Here is a 21867-nt window from a genome sequence, read left to right on the forward strand (position 1 = left end):
ATTAGCCAAAAAGTCTATGTGTTGCAGTGTGTGTATTTATGCATAAACTATTTAGTTACAAAGCATATGCATACAATAATAGACCTACCCTAAATAGTCTCATGTACAATTAGGAAAGGCTGATCCGAAAATAAAATGCAGCCCTGGCTGAACTGTGATAAATGGAGAAAATATGAATTAGGTGCTTAGTTAATAACCCCTGAGGCAGGCTGTACACAATAAAACGGCGGCCCTGCCACTTGGTTTGTTATGGAAGCCTGCTGAGGAGTTGTCCTGACATCTAGTGGTGAATCATTGCAACACATGCATTTTTTGTAATGTGATGTAAATGTAACTTGCCATGAGTCATAAAAAAAGGCAAAAGGCCTACCTAGCAAAAAAAGAAAAACACCTGGTAAAAATGTGTGTCTAAACTCCACCTCCTCAATTATGGTGCAGTATTCATGTCATGTCATAGGCCTACATATTCTTCATTTTTATCTTTATTTGTATGTGAATGTCGTATGTCATAGCTTACATAGGGGCCAGGAATGTATTTTAATAAATAAATAAATGTAACACTGTGCAAAGTTTTGTAACCTTGAAGGTTCGTTTCACTATTGACCGGCAAGCACGTGGCACGGGTAATGTGAAGTTTCGCCCCTCCATACTGAAGTCTATAACATTCCTGATTTGTCTGCTGCGCGAAGGCGGAGTCTCCTAGTGTAGTAGACTAATATGTGTGCGCAACGCTGAACGGTAACCACTGTGGCAACCTTGTGAACCAACAGTCTCTCCACAGCGCTGGGCTTCAGGATGTTCTTTTTTTCGCTGATAACAGAAATGTTCTGAATTTGGGCTACCTGGCCTCCTCATAGAAGGTCGGCATTTGCATATTAATTCATTTCAAGATGAGATGTTAATACAACAACCCGTGGTGGATTGTTAGGCAGCATCCGATTATTGAATAAGCATTTGTTGGCTGCAGCTGTATGCGACGGGAGACAACGTGCCAGAGGTGACTGCATCTCATCGCAGCATTTATTGATAGATCAAGGGGGACTGATGACAATAACAATTTCAGATAGTATTTCATTGTGGTCGTCTACAATACATACAGGTTATCTACCTCGAGAAATGCGCGCTTGCAGAACGCAATAGCAGAAGATGGAACAACAATGACTTTTTTCATATAGATCTCAGAAAGCTATAGCCTATAGCCCATGTGTATGCTTAGCATAAAGCAGGTCCCTCTTATTGGACTTCTCATTCACTAGTGCGTAAAATGGGCAACAGTTTTTCTAACATAGCTGCTTTTCAGTCCCTGCATATTGTAATGCTGGGTTTAGATTCTGCCGGTAAAACGACTGTCCTGTACCGCCTGAAATTCAACGAATTTGTGAACACTGTTCCCACAATCGGATTTAACACCGAGAGGATAAAACTGAGTAACGGTACCGCCAAAGGGATTAGTTGTCATTTCTGGGACGTCGGGGGACAGGAGAAGCTAAGACCGTTATGGAAATCGTACAGTAGGTGCACAGATGGCATTATTTACGTAGTGGACTCAGTGGACGTGGACAGACTCGAGGAAGCCAAAACAGAACTGCACAAAGTTACCAAATTCGCAGAAAACCAAGGGACTCCACTACTGGTGATAGCCAATAAGCAGGACTTGCCCAAGTCTCTACCCGTCCATGAGATTGAGAAGCAACTGGCACTGCATGAGCTGAGCCCTTCTACCACTTACCATGTCCAGCCTGCATGTGCCATCATAGGTGAAGGGCTCCATGAAGGCATGGAGAAACTGTATGAAATGATTGTGAAACGAAGGAAATCATTGAAACAAAAGAAAAAGAGATAAAGACTCATTACTGAGAAGTTGACCGCTATCTTCTGAGCTTCCTGCTACTGTACCATGACTTTTGCTATAGTAGGCACGTCAGGTGATTCTTGTTATGCAGACTGTTACACTCGCAGTGGTTTATTACGATACACTGTATAGCTTTGGGGTTATTGGTGAAGTTAGTCACTTTTAGCTGTGCTGTTACATTCAATCACACAGAGGGAGGAAAATAAAAACTTGCCTCTTGCTATCAGAAATGTACTTGACAGGCTGGTACCTGTTTGTTGCTGCGTCACAGTATTTTCTTGTCAATACTTTTTTTCTCCTAAAGAGTGAATGGCCTACACAGCACTTTTTGACAGACTGGAGTAGCCCACATTATTTCCTGATTGGAATGAACGTCAATCAATATCAATGTGCTTATAATTTTATTTTTTCACTTTGCACGCTCTGTTTATGTTACTAGCACATTTTGAGAGAGACCGTCCATTTCGTTCTAACATTTCCTCTACTCCTTTGATAACTGGGCAAACAGTGCTGTTTTATAGTAGAATACAATATCCTATATTGGGTGTAAGGTGTCTTTCAAATAAAGCAGGCTATTCATATTTTGCACGTTTCGTCACAATATTATTTTTGAACGTTTGTTTTATGACTGATGCCCATTCTACTCAATGCAGTGTCAATAAGTGCGGATGAAGATTTAGTCTGAAGTGCATTACTGTGGCTTGGAAACACGATGACATTCCGAAAGGAGGCTAATAATTAGTAGGACAAGCTTTTGTCATTATTATGTCGCCAGATTGACTTTAGATGCAGTATAACTAGCTAGCTAGCTAAGATTGAGGGGTGAGTGCAACATTTTTGCTAGCTAACATTAACATTGTTACCTATTTCTGACAAACTTTGCTGTCTCACGGCAACATTGTCATCTCTCTCAAGTAAACTTGACGACATCATAATGATGGCAACGTTGTTTTCTACTAATTATTTGTCTTCAGCAATATCATCATATTTCCAGGCCACTATAGTGTAATTTTAATGAAACAGTCATTAGCCCCGTTCAGAAAGTCTGAGACTGCAGTCCAAACACTTAAAAGACACACCCTAGTCCACTTATTTAAGGTTGCGTTGCAAAAATAAATGTAGAAATCTATATTATTCAATTATTGCACCCACACTGCTCGCAAGCGCCAACGAGCGTCTGCGTTGCCAAGGGCTAAAATAGAAATCAGTTCTATTTGTGACGAAGATCACGCTGCCTCTCCCATCTCCTCATTGGTTTATAGAAGCAGGTACCCACGTGCCATCTCCTCATTGGTTATACCCACGTAGGTGACTGAAAGACGAACGAGGTCGGTGGCTGTAATGCACCCAGTTTATGAAAGTTGCCAATCGCAATATGAAGTCCAGAGAAGAAAAAGCCTGGAAGGAGGAGAGATGACTAGAAACGATTCGGTTGACCGTTTTATGTGTGGATTAATTGTTGGAGTAGAGGACCATGTGCATTTCAGGTAAAATAACAACTCAATGTTTATATCCCAGGACAAATTAGCTAGCAACAGCAAGCAATCTAAATAGGACAAATTAGCTAGCAAGTACAAGCTAGCTAGTTAAATTGCCATAAATGTTTAATGCTTTTCGACCTGTCCCCAAATTAATGTAATTGGTTCAAAGTTTGTTTTGATATGTTAACCTACGTGTCGTGATCACGTTGGGTATGAGGGGACAAAATAAATGTATACACGATGGCGCACGTGAGCAGCTAGTTTGTGTTCCGTGTTACATGCTGACCACACCGCTCGCGTTGCGTGCACGAGCGTCGCAAAATAAATGTAAACATACAGTTGAAGTCAGAAGTTACATACACCTTAGCTGAATACATTTAAACTCCGTTTATCACAATTCCTGACATTTAATCCTAGTAAAAATTCACTGTCTTAGGTCAGTTAGGATTACCAATTTATTTTAAGAATGTGAAATGTCAGAATAATAGTAAAGAGAATGATTTATTTATTAGCTACCGGTGGCTGAAAACGCAATCATCGCGGGATGAACGAGTGATGAATTTCCGGCCAAGGGCTGTCCATTTAAAAATCATTCCTTCCTCCCTCGCCCCTTGCACTGCAAGCGTACACTCGTCAGACGTCATGATACGTCGGCAGAAGTGTCCACTTAATTTCTGGGCTGAAGAGATAGGGTGTGTCTATTAAGTGTTTGGACCGCAGCCTGAGCATTAAATAAGTCTGACATCAATATGCTGCAGTATCTGTAGAACGTTGATAACAATGGTAACGATGTGACCGAGTGACGGAGGTGCAACCCATGAGACATTATGGTTGCGGTCCAAACACTTTTTTAAATGGACCACCCTTGGCCGGAAATTCGTCACTCGTTCATCCCGCGATGATTGTGTTTTCATATAATGATTGTGTTTTCATATATGCCATACAGTCAATTTTGAGTGCATGTCTACCTATATTAAATATATAATTATTAATATATACGCCTACTGTATGATAGCTAGCAAATTAATTAGCTAACTGATATTAGCCTGCCTATTGTAGCTGGAACTTCTAAAGAAGGAAAATGTTTTATTTCTACAATTTCTAAAAGATAACCAAACAAGACATATTTACTTTTTACGAGACGTGCTTGTGCCTTCATGTGCATTAGTAGCACAATTTCAAACTTATTTGCATTCATTTTTACTTACACTTTTTGACTTCTCCATCGATGTTGCTTTTAAGTTTTCACTGACTTTTCTTAGCAGATGTGCAATCGTCGCGAATTGAATTATGGGGAGTTTCAGGCCCCGGAGTGAACATAATTGTGCACTCGCAAAGCCGACAAAACGAGGGCTGAGGGGCTTACGTTGCAAACTTCCCTTGCTTGGGTAATCATTTGGACCGCCCACCAAGATGGCGACGGGGATTTTCCCAAGGGCATAAGGCGAGGGCAAGTGGACGAGGGTGTGTCTTTTAAGTGTTGGGACCGCACCCTATGTGTTCTCACTTCAATAGCATGATACTCACCCCTGTTCTTGTTGCTACTTCCTCATTTACATTGGTAGTAGTTAAATTAAGGTAAAAAAAAACTATATATATATATATATAATAATAATTATTGGTAGAATAATAACTAACCAACAATAGAAAAACCAAACTGTATGTACAGTAAGACACATTCATTTTTTTTCTCGAAATTAAAATGTTTGTTAACAAAACTTGTACACTTGTATTTACTTCCCTGAGAGGTATTGACACTTAATGGTATGCTAGTAAGTGTGTGGAGGTAATTTTATTTTACTGAGTAATTTAAATGTGGAGATTGTCGGCTGATTGTCCAATGCAGATAGATTTGCATTGAAACTGTTTTTTTTCTGAGTATATCTATGCCACTGTGTTGTGACAGGATATCTTTTTAGTAGTAGGTAGAATATTTCAAAAGTGAAGAGGTACACAAAATAAATCATTCATTCTTACATTTTAAAACTGCTTGTACAGTGTGACAAAAATGTGTGCGCACAGTCACGTACAGAGGCTAATGGACTTGGGCAGATATTTTATTTATTTTACCTTTATTTAACTAGGCAAGTCAGTTAAGAACAAATTCTTATTTACAATGACGGCCTTCACCGGCCAAACCCGGACGACGCTGGGCCAATTGTGCACCGCCCTATGGCACTCCCAATCACGACCGGTTGTGATACAACCTGGATTCAAACCAGGTTGTCTGTAGTGATGCCTGTAGCACTGAGATGCAGTGCCTTAGACCGCTGCGCCACTCAGGAGTCGGTGATGATGGGATGTCCCAGACCAGTTCATGCTAATCAACCACACACTTTACCTTTCAAAGAAAGGGGAGTTTAAAAGGAGGGACACAAAAATATATCACACCGTGATTTTTGTATTTATTATTTTCAGTATTATACAATAAACTGAATACTAAAGTATTAATTATTAACAGTAAATTGCCATAAATCGCAATGGACAGTAGTAGTTTAACAGTAAATTACTGTAAAGACGTGCTGTATTTCAAATGGTCCTGTAATTTCACTCCACAGAATACAGTACCCTACTGTATTTTTGGAGCGCCTAAAACCTTTTGGCTCATTAACATATTTTGAGGCGTGCCTTGTAAGAGGGTGCATGTATTGCACTCGTTAGTGAGAGTGATGTTCCCATTTCATTGATATGTGGTACTGTAGTAGTGTACCAACAATTACATGTGTATAGGGGATAGATTGGAGTGTCAGTAAGTAATGATTGAGTATTTGCCATGTCCTTTGGTCTGTTTTGCACTGTAGTCATTGCTAGTTTGGAAGCCTTTGATAAGGCCTCTAAAAATGCAAGTAATATAAAAGACCAGATATTCATAAATATTTTATATATATTTCGGCCAGTTTATTAGGTACACACCCTATTCACGAAAATGGTTCACTCCTACAGACAATGAGTCACGTGACCGTGGCTTGCTATATAAAGCAGGCATTGAGGCATTCAGTTACTGTTCGATTGAATGTTAGAATGGGAAAAACGAGTGACCTAAGCAACTTTGAGCATGGTATGATCATCGGTGCGCCGGAGTGTGCAAAGCTGTCATCAAGGCAAAAGATGGCTACTTTGAAGAATCTATAATATAATATATATTTTGATTTGTTTAACACTTTTTTGGTTACTACATGATTCCATATGTGTTATTCCATAGTTTTGATGTCTTCACTATTATTCTAAAATGTAGACAATCGTAAAAATAAAGAAAAACCCTTGAATGAGTAGGTGTGTCCAAACTTTTGACTGGTACTGTATATTTAAGCAATAAGGCATGAGGCTGTGTGTATATGGCCAATATACCACGGCTAAGGGACGTTCTTAGGCACAACGCAACGTGGAGATCCTGGATACAGCTCTTTGCCGTGGTATATTGGCCATATATCACAAACCCCCAAGGTGCCTTATTGCTATTATAAACTTTTTACCAACGTAATTAGAGCAGTAAAAATAAATGTTTTGTCATACCTGTGACATACCACGGCTGTCAGCTAATCAGCATTCAGGGATCGAACCACCCAATTTCTAAATATATATATTAATATCATTATCTGTCACGCCTGCACCCGCTCCTCCTCTCTGGCGCTCGAGGACGCCAGGCTGCCCATCATTACGCACACCTGTCACCATCATTACGCGCATCAGCGCTTCATTGGACTCACCTGGACTTCTTCACTTTGTTGATTGCCCACTCTATATCTGTCTGCTCCTCAGTTTGTTCCCCGTGCCAGCATTAATGTCATTTTGTTTCCCCTGGAAAGACGCTGTCTGTGTTCTGATTCATGTCCGTTATTTATTAAATGTTTACTCCCTGTACTTGCTTCTCATATCCCAGTGTATGTCCTCACAATTATCAGTACCATTATCCTCACAAGGTGACGTATTGAAAGGTATTGAAAACAGGGTTGTCAATCAATTTAACCTATATGAAATAAATAATACAAATACTGAGCTATATTGTATTCTTAAAAAAAGGGTGAAATTACATTTTTTTATACAAATTATTTTATTGCTCAGAGAAAGATTTTTTTGAACAGGTAATAAAAAAAAATCTTGAAAAGATAACGGTTAAATTTACTGGCACCCCTGTTTTCAATAAATATAAATATATATTCAATATAATGAGCCTATTTCAAAAATATTTTATGTGAAGACATTGGGAGGCATCTTAGACCATTCCTCCATACATAATCTTTCCATATTCTTGATATCCTTTATCGTCGCTGTCTGATGAAAACCTTGTAACTCAATTTGTGCAAAATGTTGCATGTATTGAAAGCAGTAACTCTCCTCAATGTACTCTGATCATTTAATGACTCTAGGACCAAGACAATGTATGAAAAATATCTTCTTCAGTTTGGTAATTTTATGTTTGTTAATGGTAAAATGTGGCCATTTTTTCAATTTCCTGAAAAGTTTCTGTTTTGGAGATGAGGTTGTCATCAGACAGAGACAATATTTTACAGTAGGTATGAGAGGCGTCGCTGGAGGCCCCGGGCTGAGAGGCGTCTCTGGAGGCCCCGGGCTGAGGGGTGTCGCTGGAGGCTCCGGGCTGAGGAGCGTCGCTGGAGGCGCCGGGCTGAGGAGCGTTGCTGGAGGCCTCCTGCATGGAGCTAGGACCGGTCTCCCCGGACTGGGGAGACTTACAGAAGACTGGGTGCGCAGAGCAGGCACGGGGCACACTGGGCCGTGGAGGCGCACCAGCGGTCTGGAACTCAGGGCTGGCACACCCTGTCCTGGCTGAGTGGTCACTGTAGCCCGGCACGGGTGGAGCACTGCCACAGGGCGAACTGGGCTGTGCTGGAGAGTGAGGACTGCTGTGCGTAGAGCAGGCGCAGGGTAAGCTGGACCGGCGCACTTCTCCCTGGCTGCCGGCCAACTCTCTCCCGGCAACGCTGCGGAGCCCTTACTGACCGCACCGGACTGTGCGTGCGTATGGGCGACACCGTGCGCATTTCTGCATATCTTGGTGCTCTTTTGGTTACCCGCTCCCCACGGTAAGCACGGGGAGTTGGCTCAGGACTCCACCCTGACTCTGCCCAACTCCCCATGTGCCCCCTCAAAACATTTTTTGGGGGCTGCCTCTCGCACTTGCCTTTGGGCCTATACAGCGCCTCATAGTAGCGCCGCTCTGCCTTTGCTGCCTCCAGTTCCTCCTTCGGTCGCCGGTACTCCCCAGCCTGCCTCCAGGGTCCTTTCCTGTCTAAGATCTCCTCCCATGTCCACGACTCCAAATATTTCTCCTGCTGCTCCTTCTTCCGATGCTTGGTCCTTTTTTGGTGGGTGGTTCTGTCACAGGTGTCGATGAAGGGGGACCAAAACACAGCAGGTAAAGTGCTCATCTTCTTTTATTATTTAAATAAAGTGAACACTTAAACAAAAATAACAAACCGACAATAAACAGTTCCGTAAGGCACATAGGCTATACCGAAAACAACCACCCACAAAAACACAGGAAAAACAGGCTGCCTAAGTATGGCTTCCAATCAGAGACAACGAAAGACACCTGCCTCTGATTGGAAGCCATACCTGGCCACACATAGAAAAATAAACATAGAAATAGAAAACTAGAACCAAAATCCCCTAGAACCAAAACACACAAAACAAACACCCTCTGCCACGCCCTGACCATACTACAATTACAAATGACCCCTTTACTGGTCAGGACGTGACAGGGATCCAATAATTTTGACCCCCATTTTTCTAAAGATTTTTTTATTACTTGTTATACAAAATCTCTTTCTCTGAGCAATTGTATTAATATAGTAAAAAAAATGTTTGCATACAATAAAGCTGAGTATTTGTGTTATTTATTTTATACAGTCTTTTTTGCTCATTGGATCCTTTATCAAGGGATCCAATAATTCCGTATATACAGTGCATTCGGTAAGTATTTAGACCCCTTGACCTTTTCCACATTTTGTTACGTTGCAGCCTTATTCTAAAATGGATTAAAACATTTTTTAAATCCTCATCAATCTATACACAATAACCCATGAGGACAAAGTCAAAACAGGTTTTTATAAAAATTATCCTAATTTATACAAATTAAAACAGAAATACCTTATTTATATAAGTATTCAGACCCTTTGCCATGACACTCAAAACTGAGGTCAGGTGCATCCTGTTTCCATTGATCATTCTTTAGACGTTTCTACAACTTGACTGGAGTCCACCTGTGGTAAATTCAATTGATTGGACATGATTTGGAAAGGCATACACCTGTTTATATAAGGTCCCACAGTTGACAGTCCACGTCAGAGTGAAAACCAAGCCAAGAGGTCAAGGGAATTGTCTGTAGAGCTCCTGGACAGGATTGTGTTGAGACACAGATCTGGGGAAGGGTAACAAAACATGTCGGCAGCATTGAAGTCCCCAAGAACACAGTGGCCTCCATCATTCTTAAATGGAAGAAGTTTGGAAGCACCAAGACTCTTCCCAGAGCTGGCCGCCCAGCCAAACTGAGCAATCGGGGGAGAAGGGCCTTGGTCAGGGAGATGACCAAGAACCCGATGTTCACTCTGAAAGAGCTCCAGAGTTCCTCTGTGGAGATGGGAGAACCTGCCCGAAGGACAACCATCTCTGCAGCACTCCACCAATCAGGACGTTATTGTAGAGTGGCCAGACGGAATCCACTGCTCAGTAAAAATGCGCATGACAGCCCACTTGGAGTTTGTCAAATGGCACCTAAAGGACTCTCAGACCATGAGAAACAAGATTCTCTGGTCTGTTTAACCTGTTTGGGATAAGGGGCAGTATTTTCACGGCTGGATGAAAAAAACGTACCTGATTTAAACTGGTTACTACTCTTGCCCAGAAATGAGAATATGCATATTATTAGTAGATTTGGATAGAAAACACTCTAAAGTTTTTAAAACTGTTTGAATGGTGTCTGTGAGTATAACAGAACTCATATGGCATTCAAAAACCTGAGAAGATTCCAAGCAGGAAGAGGCCTGTCTGCGAATTTGTAGTCCTTCTGTTGCTTCTCTATCAAAACTACAGTATCTGAGCTGTTACGTGACACTTTCTAAGGCTTCCATTGGCTCTCTAAAGCCTTCAGAAACCAGATTGAGGCGTCTCCTGTCTCTGGGCAGATAATAGCAGCTCAGTTTGTCAGTGGACTGCCTGGTGACAAAGAGATTGGAGATGCGCGTTCACGAGATCACGCCATTTTTTATATTCCTCTTTGAATGAATATAGCATTGTCCGGTTGGAATATTATCGCTATTTTATGAGAAAAATACCATAACATTTTATTTTAAACAGTGTTTGACATGCTTCTAGGTACGGTAATGGAACATTTTGATTTTGTTTTGTCTGGAAATGCGCTTGCGCGTTACCCTTTGGATAGTGACCTGAACGCACGAACAAAACGGGGGTATTTGGACATAACTATGGATTATTTGGAACAAAAACAACATTTGTTGTGGAAGTAGCAGTCCTGGGAGTGCATTCTGACGAAGAACAGCAAAGGTAATACAATTTTTCTAATACTAATTCTGAGATTAGTGAGCCCCGAACTTGGCGGGTGTCAAAATAGCTAGCCCTGATGGCTGAGCTATGTACTCAGAATATTGCAAAATGTGCTTTCGCCGAAAAGCTATTTTAAAATCTGACATAGCGATTGCATAAAGGAGTTCTGTATGTATAATTCTTAAAATAATTGTTATGTATTTTGTCAACGTTTATCATGAGTAATTTAGTAAATTCACCGGAAGTTTTTGGTGGGAATACGATTTCTGAACATCACATGCTAATGTAAAAAGCAGTTTTTTTATATAAATATGAACTTGATTGAACAAAACATGCATGTATTGTATAACATAATGTCCTAGGAGTGTCATCTGATGAAGATCATTAAAGGTTAGTGCTGCATTTAGCTGTGTTTTGGGTTTTTGTGACATATATGCTTGCTTTGAAAATGGCTGTGTGATTATTTTTGGCTGTGTACTCTCCTAACATAATCTAATGTTTTGCTTTCGCTGTAAAGCCTTTTTGAAATCGGACAATGTGGTTGGATTAACGAGAGTCTTATCTTTCAAATGGTGTAAAATAGTCGTATGGTTGAAAAATTGAAATTATAGCATTTTTGAGGTATTTGTATTTCGCGCCACGTTCTTCCATTGGATATTTGGCGAGGCGTTCCGCTAGCGGAACGTCTAGATGCAAGAGGTTTTAAACCAATATTGAACTCTTTGGCCTAAATGCCAAGCGTCATGTCTGGACGGAATCTGGCACCATCCCTACAGTGAAGCATGATGGTGGCAGCATCATGCTGTGGGGATGTTTTTCAGCGGCAGGGATTCTGAAACTGGTCCTGATCGAGGGAAAGATGAACGGAGCAAAGTGCAGAGAGATCCTTGATGAAAACCTGTTCCAGAGCGCTCAGGACCTCAGACTGGGTCGAAGGTTCACCTTCCAACAGGACAACAACCCTAAGCACACAGCCAAGACAATGCAGGTGTGGCTTCGGGACAAATCTCTGAATGTCCTTGAGTGGCCCAGCCAGAGCCATGACTTGAATGCAATCGAACATCTCTGGACAGACGTGAAAATAGCTGTGCAGTGACGCTCCCCATACAACCTGACTGAGCTTGAGAGGATCTGCAGAGAAGAATGGGAGAAACTTCCCAAGTATAGGTGTGTCAAGCTTGTAGCGTCATATCCTTGAAGACCCGAGGCTGTAATCACTGCCAAAGGCGCTTCAACAAAGTACTGAGTAAAGGGTCTGAATACTTATGTAAATGTGATTTATCTATTTTTTTTCTTATAAATTTGTAAACAAAAATAAAAACCTGTTTTTGCTTTGTCATTATGGGATTTTGTGTTTAGATTGATGAGAAAAAAAACGATTTAATCAATTTTAGAATTATGCTGTAACCTAACAAAATGTGGAAAAGTCAAGGAGTCTTACTTTCCGAAGGCACAACATAGTATATTACACTGAGTGCACAAAACATTAGGAACACCTGCTCTTTCCATGACAGACTCACCAGGTGAATCCAGGTGGAAGCTATGATCCATTATTGATGTCACTTGTTAAATCCACAGGTTAAAGAAGCTTTGAGACAATTGAGACATGCATTGTGTATGTGTGCCATTCAGAGTGTGAATGGGCAAGACTACGTTATTAAGTGTCTTTGAACGGGGTATGGTAGTACGTGCCAGGTGCACCGGTTTGAGTGTTTCAACAACTGCAACACTGCTGGGTTTTTCACGCTCAACAGTTTCCCGCGTGTATCAAGAATGATCTACCACCCATTGGAGTAAAAGCTCTGACGAAGGCCTTGAGGCCGATACGTAAAGCTTAATAAAGAGCAGTGATACAAGCAAGAGCAGTGTGAGGGTTTCTTCTTTTTTCTTAAGCATTGGAGTTAACATAGGCCAGCATCCCTGTGGAACGCTTTCGACACCTTGTAAAGTCCATGCCCCAACGAATTGAGGCTGTTGTGAGGGCAAAAAGGGTGCAACTCAATATTAGGAAGGTGTTCCTAACGTTTTGTACACTCAGTGTATATAAAATAACATTGTACTTTATTAATGCCCCAGAGGAGAAATTTGATTGCACCAGCCAATACATAGAGTACATCACCAACAAACACACAATTAAAACACAACAAGGACACACAGACACTAATAGCAGCACATCATCAATGAATATAAAAAGTAAGAATTCATGTTAAAAAGTCTCATAGCATAACGTAAAAATGATCTACAGTATTTTGGACCTTGGTCAAATGAATCTGTCTGATATCACACTGTGATGCTCCAAGCAGATACTGTTGGGTGGGTGGCCAGTGTTGGCCTCTATACTCAAATCAAATAAAATTGTATTTGTAACATGCGCCGAATACAACAGTGAAATGCTTACTTACAAGCCCTTAACCAACAATGAAAAATACTAAAAAAATGTACAGGAGGGAGGGACAATGGGTAGCCATTTGATTAGATGTTCAGTAGTCTTATGGCTTCGGGGTAGAAGCTGTTTAGAAGCGTCTTGGACCAGAGAGAAGACTCTATGAATAGGGTGGCTGGAGTCTTTGACAATTTTTCGGGCCTTCCTCTGACACCGCCTGGTATAGAGGTCCTGGATGGCAGGAAGCTTGCCACCAGTGATGTATTCACTACCCTCTGTAGTGCCTTGTGGTCGGAGACTGAGCAGTTGCCATACCAGGCAGTGATGCAACTAGTCAAGATGCTCTCGATGGTGCAGCTGTAGAACCTTTTGAGGATCTGAGGACCCATGCCAAATCTTTTCAGTCTCCTGATGGGGAATAGGTTTTGTCGTGCCCTCTTCACGACTGTCTTGATGTGCTTGGACCATGTTTGTTTGTTGGTGATATGGACACCAAGGAACTTGAAGCTCTCAACCTGCTCCACTACAGCCCCGTCGATGAGAATGGGGACGTGCTCGATCCTCCTTTTCCTGTAATCCACAATCATCTCCTTAGTCTTGATCACATTGAGGGAGAGGTTGTTGTCCTGGCTTACCACTGTTGTGTCATCTGCAAACTTAATGATGGTGTTGGAGTCGTGCCTGGCCGTGCAGTCATGAGTGAACAGGGAGTACAGGAGGGGACTGAGCAGCCTGTTGGCATCATCCCTTAGGAGGTTTTGTCATTTTAGTGCACCTTTTAATGAATCACATTGTCTGAAATTGTTGAAAATACACTGAAAGCATCAAAAATGTACAATGCCATGTAAAAACAAGTTGACATTGAGGTTAAAGAAAGTATGCTTCCTCAATTTAAAAAATGTTGCCAAGTATTACTTCAGACAAATTTAAGACATCAATATTCTTGTAAAGATTTTTGTATAAAAAAATCTTGAATTACAGCTCGCTTAGAGCAAATTCTGAATTTGCAATTAATCGCGATTAATCACAGCAAATCCTGCAATTAACTGCATGTTTTTATCATTTGACAGCCCTAATATATATTTGTATGCTGTAAAATGAAAACACATTAGCTAGCAGCCAACAATGCTTGCACCAATCCCAAGTAATTACTGTAAAATACTGTAAAATACAAGCCTGACCTCCCCTCCAATTAATTAAATTAATTCATTCATTACAATTAAAGTAGAATTTACGTTTTTACAGTATAATACAGTACATTTTACAATAATGTACTGTGTGCTGTTGTTCAGATTTTACAGTAACTCTCTGGCACTTAAAGTAAAACAACGGTACCAAAGATTACCATAACAGTATTTGTTATTGTAAAGCGACTACAATATAATTATTGGTACTGTAAATCAATTACAGAAACAGTATGGATAGCGTAAAATACAGTATGGTAACATACAGTACCTTTTTTACAGTAACTTACAGACAACTGGCTGGCAGTAAGTTACCGTAAAAAGAACAGGACATTTTTGTACTGTGCAGGTTGCAAAGGGAGGTAATATAGCTTTCTTAACCTGACTTAGTCGACAATATTGTGTGTTCTTTTGAAAACCAAAGAGATATTATTTTGTTTGCCATTATATACTACAAGATTACAGTCAAAGTGATATCCACTATTATTGTGGTGGTTATGCAATGTCTTGCACAAACAGCATTTAAAACCCCTATTGTCATCTTCAAATTTCATATATACATTTGGGTTGTGAAGCTGTTGTTTACAATGGGTTATTAAGTTTCTAGATTGAAATAGCAATGTAATAACATGTTTTCCTTCATACTCATGCATGCCAATTGAAAAACACAATGCTTGTCATTTGGCATAGCAATCACAATAAATCTATTTAAAACTATGTACAACCATAACATTAGTGTACTAAATGCTTATTCCTCCTGGACTGTATCTATTGGGTTACAGTCTAAAGTAAGACACCACAGCCAATTAAATACAACATGAAAGGGAATTCTGGATCTCTAAAGGAGTGGTTCCTCTAGGATAAACTACTGTAGGATACCAGGGCTGAGTCCCCGATTGACTATTTAGTGCACTACTTTTGACCAGGACCTATAGGGCTCTGGTTAGAAGTAGTGCACTATATAGGGAATAGGGTGCCATTTGGGACACTACCCAGCTAGGGATTGGACTCAGGCACTCATTCTCACTTCCTGAAATATTCAGGAGCTATCTCTTCCCTCACATTCCATCACACAACTTTGCTACACTCGTATCTGAGTGAGAGTGGTGTGAAGGCAGCCCTCTAGTGCACATCTAGTGCACATTTTTGACACACTTTCTCTCTCTCTCTCTTGCTCTCGCTCTCTCCTCTCTCTCCTCTCTCTCGCCCACAAACTCGTCCTGAAGTGCACACACTCTGCTCCTGTCTCCTCTCACATCCTTTCACCTGTCATCCATACTCTCTTCACTGCCTCTCACAGAGGCTTATATCTCTCAACTCCTAACACACACACAGACTCCATCCTCCATCCCGGCCGTGCCATTTCCCCTTGGTAGGCTTGCCTTGCCCTGACCTTACAGCAGGGCAAAGAAAGGGGATGTCAGTGAACACATGTATCTATGGGGGCATGTAGAGGAGATGCACTCACTTTCAGGAGTGAGGAGTGAAAGGCCCCGGAGGTATGTCTGCCGGGAGAGTGCTGTTATTCTGCTATAAGGAGCCCATTAGATGTTGGAGTTGAGTACTAGTTTCTGCCCTCAATGCCCTTTTTCTCTTCTTCTACTTCTTCATCTTTAACTGAATTTCCTAGTAGATTTAAATAGCTTGATTTCTCTAATAGGTCTACTTCAGGTGGTAAGTATTTCTAATGACTCCATAGGAGTATAATTGTATATACTTTATGTTTCTCTATATAGTCAAGTACATGGCTGGTAAAAAGTGGCCATTTATTAAACTGCCTCCTCAGGTAGCTCCAGTGAGAGTCACAAAAAGTCATGCTAAAACATTTCCTCACCTATTTCTCTCTGACTCAAGCAGAGACAGACAGGGGAGCTACAGAAAAAGATAATTCCAATTGACTGTTTTTTTGTTGCCCTAGTTTTCCCTGCGTCATTTCCCACCCACTCACATATATAAAACTCTTTCTGTTTTGCTGTTTCTCTCTCTCACGCATTCATTCCTAACCTACTGTAAAATAAAGACCTACTTATCCACATTTATATACTGTATTCTCTCTTTTGTTTATCCATCCAGGTCTTAAATATTGAATAATCTTGCTTTCTCAGCCCCCTCTTCTTTTGGATTATGTCGGTGGTCATGAATGAATGTGGGGATATTTAAATCTCTTTTTTTATTCCTTCAGTAGATTAATCCATTGACTTTCATCTCCAGCGACATCAGCTGAGCTCGTTCCAAAAAGAGAAGAGAGACTGTGCTTTTTTTTTTTCACTGAGCTTGAGGCTGCTTTATTCTCCGCAAACAATGATGATAGGGATGAGAATGTGCTTAAGCCTCTCCTTTCCATGTGGTTCAGTGATTAGGAAGACGTCATAATGGTATAGTTGTAACGAGCAGATTGCACACGTTCTGTCAGGCCGTCATTCAGTGACCATGTGCAAGCTTCATAGTCACTCGGAGAACAGGATGGCTGTTTTGACATGCAGGTTGTACATGTTTAGTCAGGGCATTTTTATAGTCACTTGGACTACACATGTGTTGTCGTCTCGGGGCCTGATCATTGCGTTATTCCTCTATTCAAACAGAGCACTACACTCTTCCCCTCATTCCTCTCCTCTTTTATATCTCAAACCATGAGTCTTAATCTTCACATTAGCCATTAATCATTTGCTGATCAAAGTGTAAGGAAAAGAGCCAGAGGAGACACTTGGACTCTGTCAAAGAGCCTTTGACTTGGTTGACTTGTTATAACCCTTTATAGACTATATACTAATTAAGGGCCCTAAAGCTCGTAACTATTCTGACCCTCGTTCTTTTGAGAATTTGCATAAAAGAATGTTAAAGTCCTTTCAATATGTTTTATTATGTATTTTTCCATGTTATGTAAGTTCCATTACCGGTCTGGGATTTTCCCATGTTTGCCAGAGGCTTTCAGACAAATACACCATTGAGAGATGAGGAAAGTATAGCCTGAAATCCCATTTGCTATTTAGACAGGATAGAAATCAACTGCAGTGTTATGTAAGCAAAGTACATTTTGAGTAACTGCCTTGTGACAAACCCTAAGGATGTGACATATCAACAAACAGGGTCTTTAAGGACAGTTGTTATGAACCAAGAGTTCATAGGGAGACATAAAAGGTTATACAGGTTTATAGGATATGTCGTGTCTTTGGGTACCATTAAACTGAAGATAGGTTTATCAATTAACTCCCTGTAATTATTATCACGCGATTAAACTGATTAATCGTTTAATTGTAATTAACTAGGAGATCGGGGCACCAAGGAAAATATTCAGATTACAACGTTATAATTTTCCTAATATAACTTAACCTATATTATAATATAGGCCGATTATCTTCTGGTTTAAATGGTGTATTTTACCTCGAGTCCAGTCTCATTCCAAACGTCGTAAATTGTTGTATCTGCACGAACCCAGTCTTCACTAAAATCATCCATACATCAATTGTCTTAAAATCATTTATTTACTACACTAAGTAATTAACAGAAAACATACAAACAGTAATTATCTTCACAAAGGATTGGTAGCGTAATGTGCCCTAATGGGCTAAACAGGCAGGTCGGCCTGTTGAACAATGGATCATAAAAGTCAGCTGAGGATGCACACCACATCACATTAACATCAGTACATAGCATCTCAATGTATTACAAATAGCTTTATCCTTATTAATACATTTTATACAACCATTATGATGCAAGTCTCATCGCTGAGGCTATTATATAAACAGTTTTATGGTAATATGGCTATATTGTCTCTTCTGAGTATCACAAAATTGTACCAAGCGGACCAGTTCGTAGCTGGACTCTTCACCAATCTTCCATACCTTCTCCAGAACATAAAATGTCATTCGGTTCGCCAATTCTATGAGTTGGAAGAATTTCCTTTGTCTCTCTATGAAACATGTGGTAGGAGATTCTCCTCTTAGAATTTTTACAACCCTTTCACACAGGGCCTGGGTGGGGGTGCAAGGTTGGGGGATGGTACAAAGGGGAGGGGGTCAACTGTCCTCCCTGTACTCAGAGGCCAACGTCATGACATACCCCCCCTGGTGGTTTGGATCTTGTTTATCCTGCAAGTTACAAATCAACATAAAATCATGACCACGTGATGTCCCATTGGTAGACCATCGTTGCAGTCCCCTCTGGTGGTTGAACTTGGTAGGCTCTGAAAGCGGAGCAGTCCACCACAAGGATGGGCAGTTGATATCCGGTTGGTGATCGCCGTTGCGGTCTCCTCTAGTGGCGTACCTTGGTAGGTTCCCTGGAAGCTGCAAAGTACCCAGGAAGGGCCAGGGGATGTCCTGGTTGGTGATCGCCGTTGCGGTCCCCCCCTCTGGTGGTTTACCTTGGTAGTCTCTCTGACAGCGGACATGCCACCACAAGGATAGGCCGTGGGTGTCCGGATTTGGGGTCGCCGTTCCGGACCCGTCGTCCAGACTGGAAGATCTGGCAGTAACTTAGGCAGATGTTAACAACGCACACACACTCATGAAATATATATGATTACATTCATTCCCCAATGAGCGGCGTTGTGGCACTAAGTGATGGTTGTATGGGGACTTTGTTTATGGCTCTATCACTTCCTATGTGTCAAAGGAACTGAACCGAAAAGGAATGAAAGCATAAACAAAACAAAAAATATACAAAATATAGTTCTCACACCAAAAAAAATCATCTAATTGGACTGTATTCTATATAGGTCCAATGTTCTGGCAAAATGATTATCATGGCATTGTCTCTAATGCCATATCTAGGGTTTTTCCTACTTGGTGTGTTGCTTAGGCGCTATCCTAAGTTGATAACTATATGATAAGTCTACAGCTGTAATGCACTAGTTTTGGGCAGTCTACAGGTATGACCTACGGACTTCTGGGAAGAAAACTGGTGAGTGCTGTAGAGTCAAAGGCCTAGAAGTAAATGTTCAATTTTACTAAGGCTGGTATATTGCTTGGGCCCTTAAGTGGTCCTAGCATAAATCCTAATTGGATGTTCCGTTGTGCATGTGCGCTTATGCTTACACACGCGCGCATGTCAAGGGAAGAAAACCAAGTATCCGGGCAGATTACAACTTGTTCAGAATGAGTCTGACGTAGTCAGGTAATTTTCAGGTCAATGCCTGAAGGTCAGTCAGAAATGGTGTCAAGGGAGTCTGTAGTAGTTTTTCTACAAGTCACTGTGTCTTCCACTATTGTAGTGGTGATAGGTATGAAGTCTATTTCATAGCTATGTTATCCACGGAGGAGCTAACCTCACGACGGAAGTACTCTTTAAGTATTGGACCAGTCATACGTGGTGTGATCATGGTTCATGACTTCTAATAATTTTCCTCCTGAATGGAGGGTCCTATTTATTAGTGACATGTGTGTTAACCATTGGAAGAGTGCACTGGAGATTCCCCTCCACGTTTTGCACTCTGAGTGACTCCTATGTCGCTATTATCAATCGCAATTTAACTTGTGAGGTTACTAATCTTCTTACTGATTGTAGCGGAACTGACTGTTGCTAGTACTGGTACTCAAGGGGACCAGTTATCCTACCGATTTATTCTGAAATATTATCTACCGGAACACATGATTGGAGCATTTTACTAGTTGTATTGTAGTTGAACCTACACATGGCAAAGAATGATTACTGATGCCATTTGTTTTGGAGGTGGACAAGTCCACTGGACTTCCTTTACGACCAGTGTGGTACACCTCAGTACTATCTTAGATGTCTTCTAAGATAATCCCCGTCTAGGGGCCTGTCTGCTCCTCACTGTTCTCATAGGAGAGTTTACAACTAGATTTGGTTTATGCTCTGGCGGCCTCGTACGGTGTTGTCCGTAGTCTTGACCCCCCACCGGCCTCGATGAGGCTCATCATGGGTCTGGGCTACTATTCCCCCCCTTTGTGCCTTGGGACCCCCCCACCAGCGGGTGGTGTTGGTGTCCGATGCGCAAATGAAAGGTCGGACCCTATGTACGAGTTGTCAGCGGCCGCGTTGTTATGAGAATGGCTGTAACCTTTCAACCAAATCTCCTGGTGTTTGTGCTTCAAAACGCTCAGTGGCTGTCGAGGCATGTCAGTCACCACCGCGTACGCGTGTGGCAACCTCTTCATTACCTGCGAACTGAGACGAGGATATCGGTCTGTGATATCGCAAAGTGTTTCACCAGTGGGAGTCATCGGGTCAGTTGCTGGACTGATGCCATTAGTGTCATTGTAAGGGGTGACAGTCCCCAACAAAGCGGAAGGTGTATCATCGGAAGCAGAGTATACTCTGTGCATCAATGTTTTACTTGCTGAGACGGCCGCAGTGCTTGCGGAAGTGTCCGAAGGACAAGAGAAGTTCATCTCAACTACCATACTGCAAGGAGGAGGGAAATTGCTCATTCACAGGGACAGCTGGCTCGAAATCATGAAAAGAATGGTCAATCAGGTTGGCTGATGGAATGTGTCGAGATATCGTAATATCTCCATGGATCGGATTTTGTACCAAGAGGTTTCTAAACGTCTTTTTCCCAAGGGGTGCTTTCGACAGATACCCCTCGTGAAGGACTGCGTTGCAGCTAGCGTTAGGGGAAGACAGTGTGGTCAGTGGAGAAGGCACTGTGGCCTGTGACCATACCTGGTTGGTTTTCCAATCCATCAATGGGAGTAACCGATCTATCAAGTCTGCTCCAAGTAGCAGGGTTACAGTTTCGAGGCTGGTAACATACACAGGGTGAACGAGCGATACGTCCTGGAAGTGTAGTTTCAGCATGACTCTCAATGTGAGAGGCGAGGTAGTCTGAGTGACCCCTCGAAGTTTAGTGTCGCATCGTTCCACTTTTAACCAACGTTTAGTTGGCTTCAAAGCCCTTTTGAGATCATCAAACAATGTTTGAGAGATGAGTGATATTGTCGCACCCGAATCCATTAGCGCATGACAAGTTAAGCAGTCCTCCAGGACTGTTTCTAGGTATGGCCGTTTAGATTCGTGGTTGGACATATTCCCCACAAAGTGGAGTGGTCGTTCGCAACGACGTGATGTGCCATGTCTGTTCAAGGTGGAAGCAGATTGACTTTTCCGATTTTGAGTGGGCTTGGCTTTAACGAAGCGTTTGACCTTTTTCTTCGCAACTTTTGTATCAGAGTCTATAGACAAAGCCCGGGGGTTGTTTCTTGATCAAGCGGGCCCTGGATAGGGTCTTGAATGAGAGCGGGAGAAATTTGAACTTTAACGTCCTTGCTATGGGTGTTAATTCCTGCGGACCTGGTGTCCGGTAATTCCCCGTCTAGTCCTTGTGACTTATCTTTTACCCTTTTCTCAAATTGTTCTCGCTTAAGTTCTTCCCGTAGTGGGACTTCTGGAGAACATTGGTCTACGTTTTGGTCGTCCTTCAACCCTTTGTTACCCTTGTGCTCTGACACTTTTTGTGGGTTGGGTGCAGGAACGTAGCGAACG

At 41.6% G+C, this 21867-nt stretch overlaps 1 protein-coding gene across 1 annotated transcript; it reads left to right on the forward strand.

Annotated features, from left to right (window-relative positions):
* The first annotated feature begins 722 nt into the window (after positions 1 to 722).
* Positions 723 to 2435, forward strand: LOC115179608 (ADP-ribosylation factor-like protein 4C). The gene has a single exon (XM_029741232.1). The coding sequence runs from the start codon at positions 1265 to 1267 to the stop codon at positions 1841 to 1843; it is 579 nt and encodes a 192-aa protein (XP_029597092.1). The 5' UTR covers positions 723 to 1264; the 3' UTR covers positions 1844 to 2435.
* The last annotated feature ends 19432 nt before the right edge of the window (positions 2436 to 21867 follow it).

This window comes from Salmo trutta, chromosome 39 (assembly GCF_901001165.1).
Source record: "Salmo trutta chromosome 39, fSalTru1.1, whole genome shotgun sequence".
NCBI classification, from domain to species: domain Eukaryota; kingdom Metazoa; phylum Chordata; class Actinopteri; order Salmoniformes; family Salmonidae; genus Salmo; species Salmo trutta.

What these genes read in the sequence shown, in the direction of transcription:
- LOC115179608 (XM_029741232.1), top strand. Translation starts at nt 1,265, where the DNA reads ATGGGCAACAGTTTTTCTAACATAGCTGCTTTTCAGTCCCTGCATATT.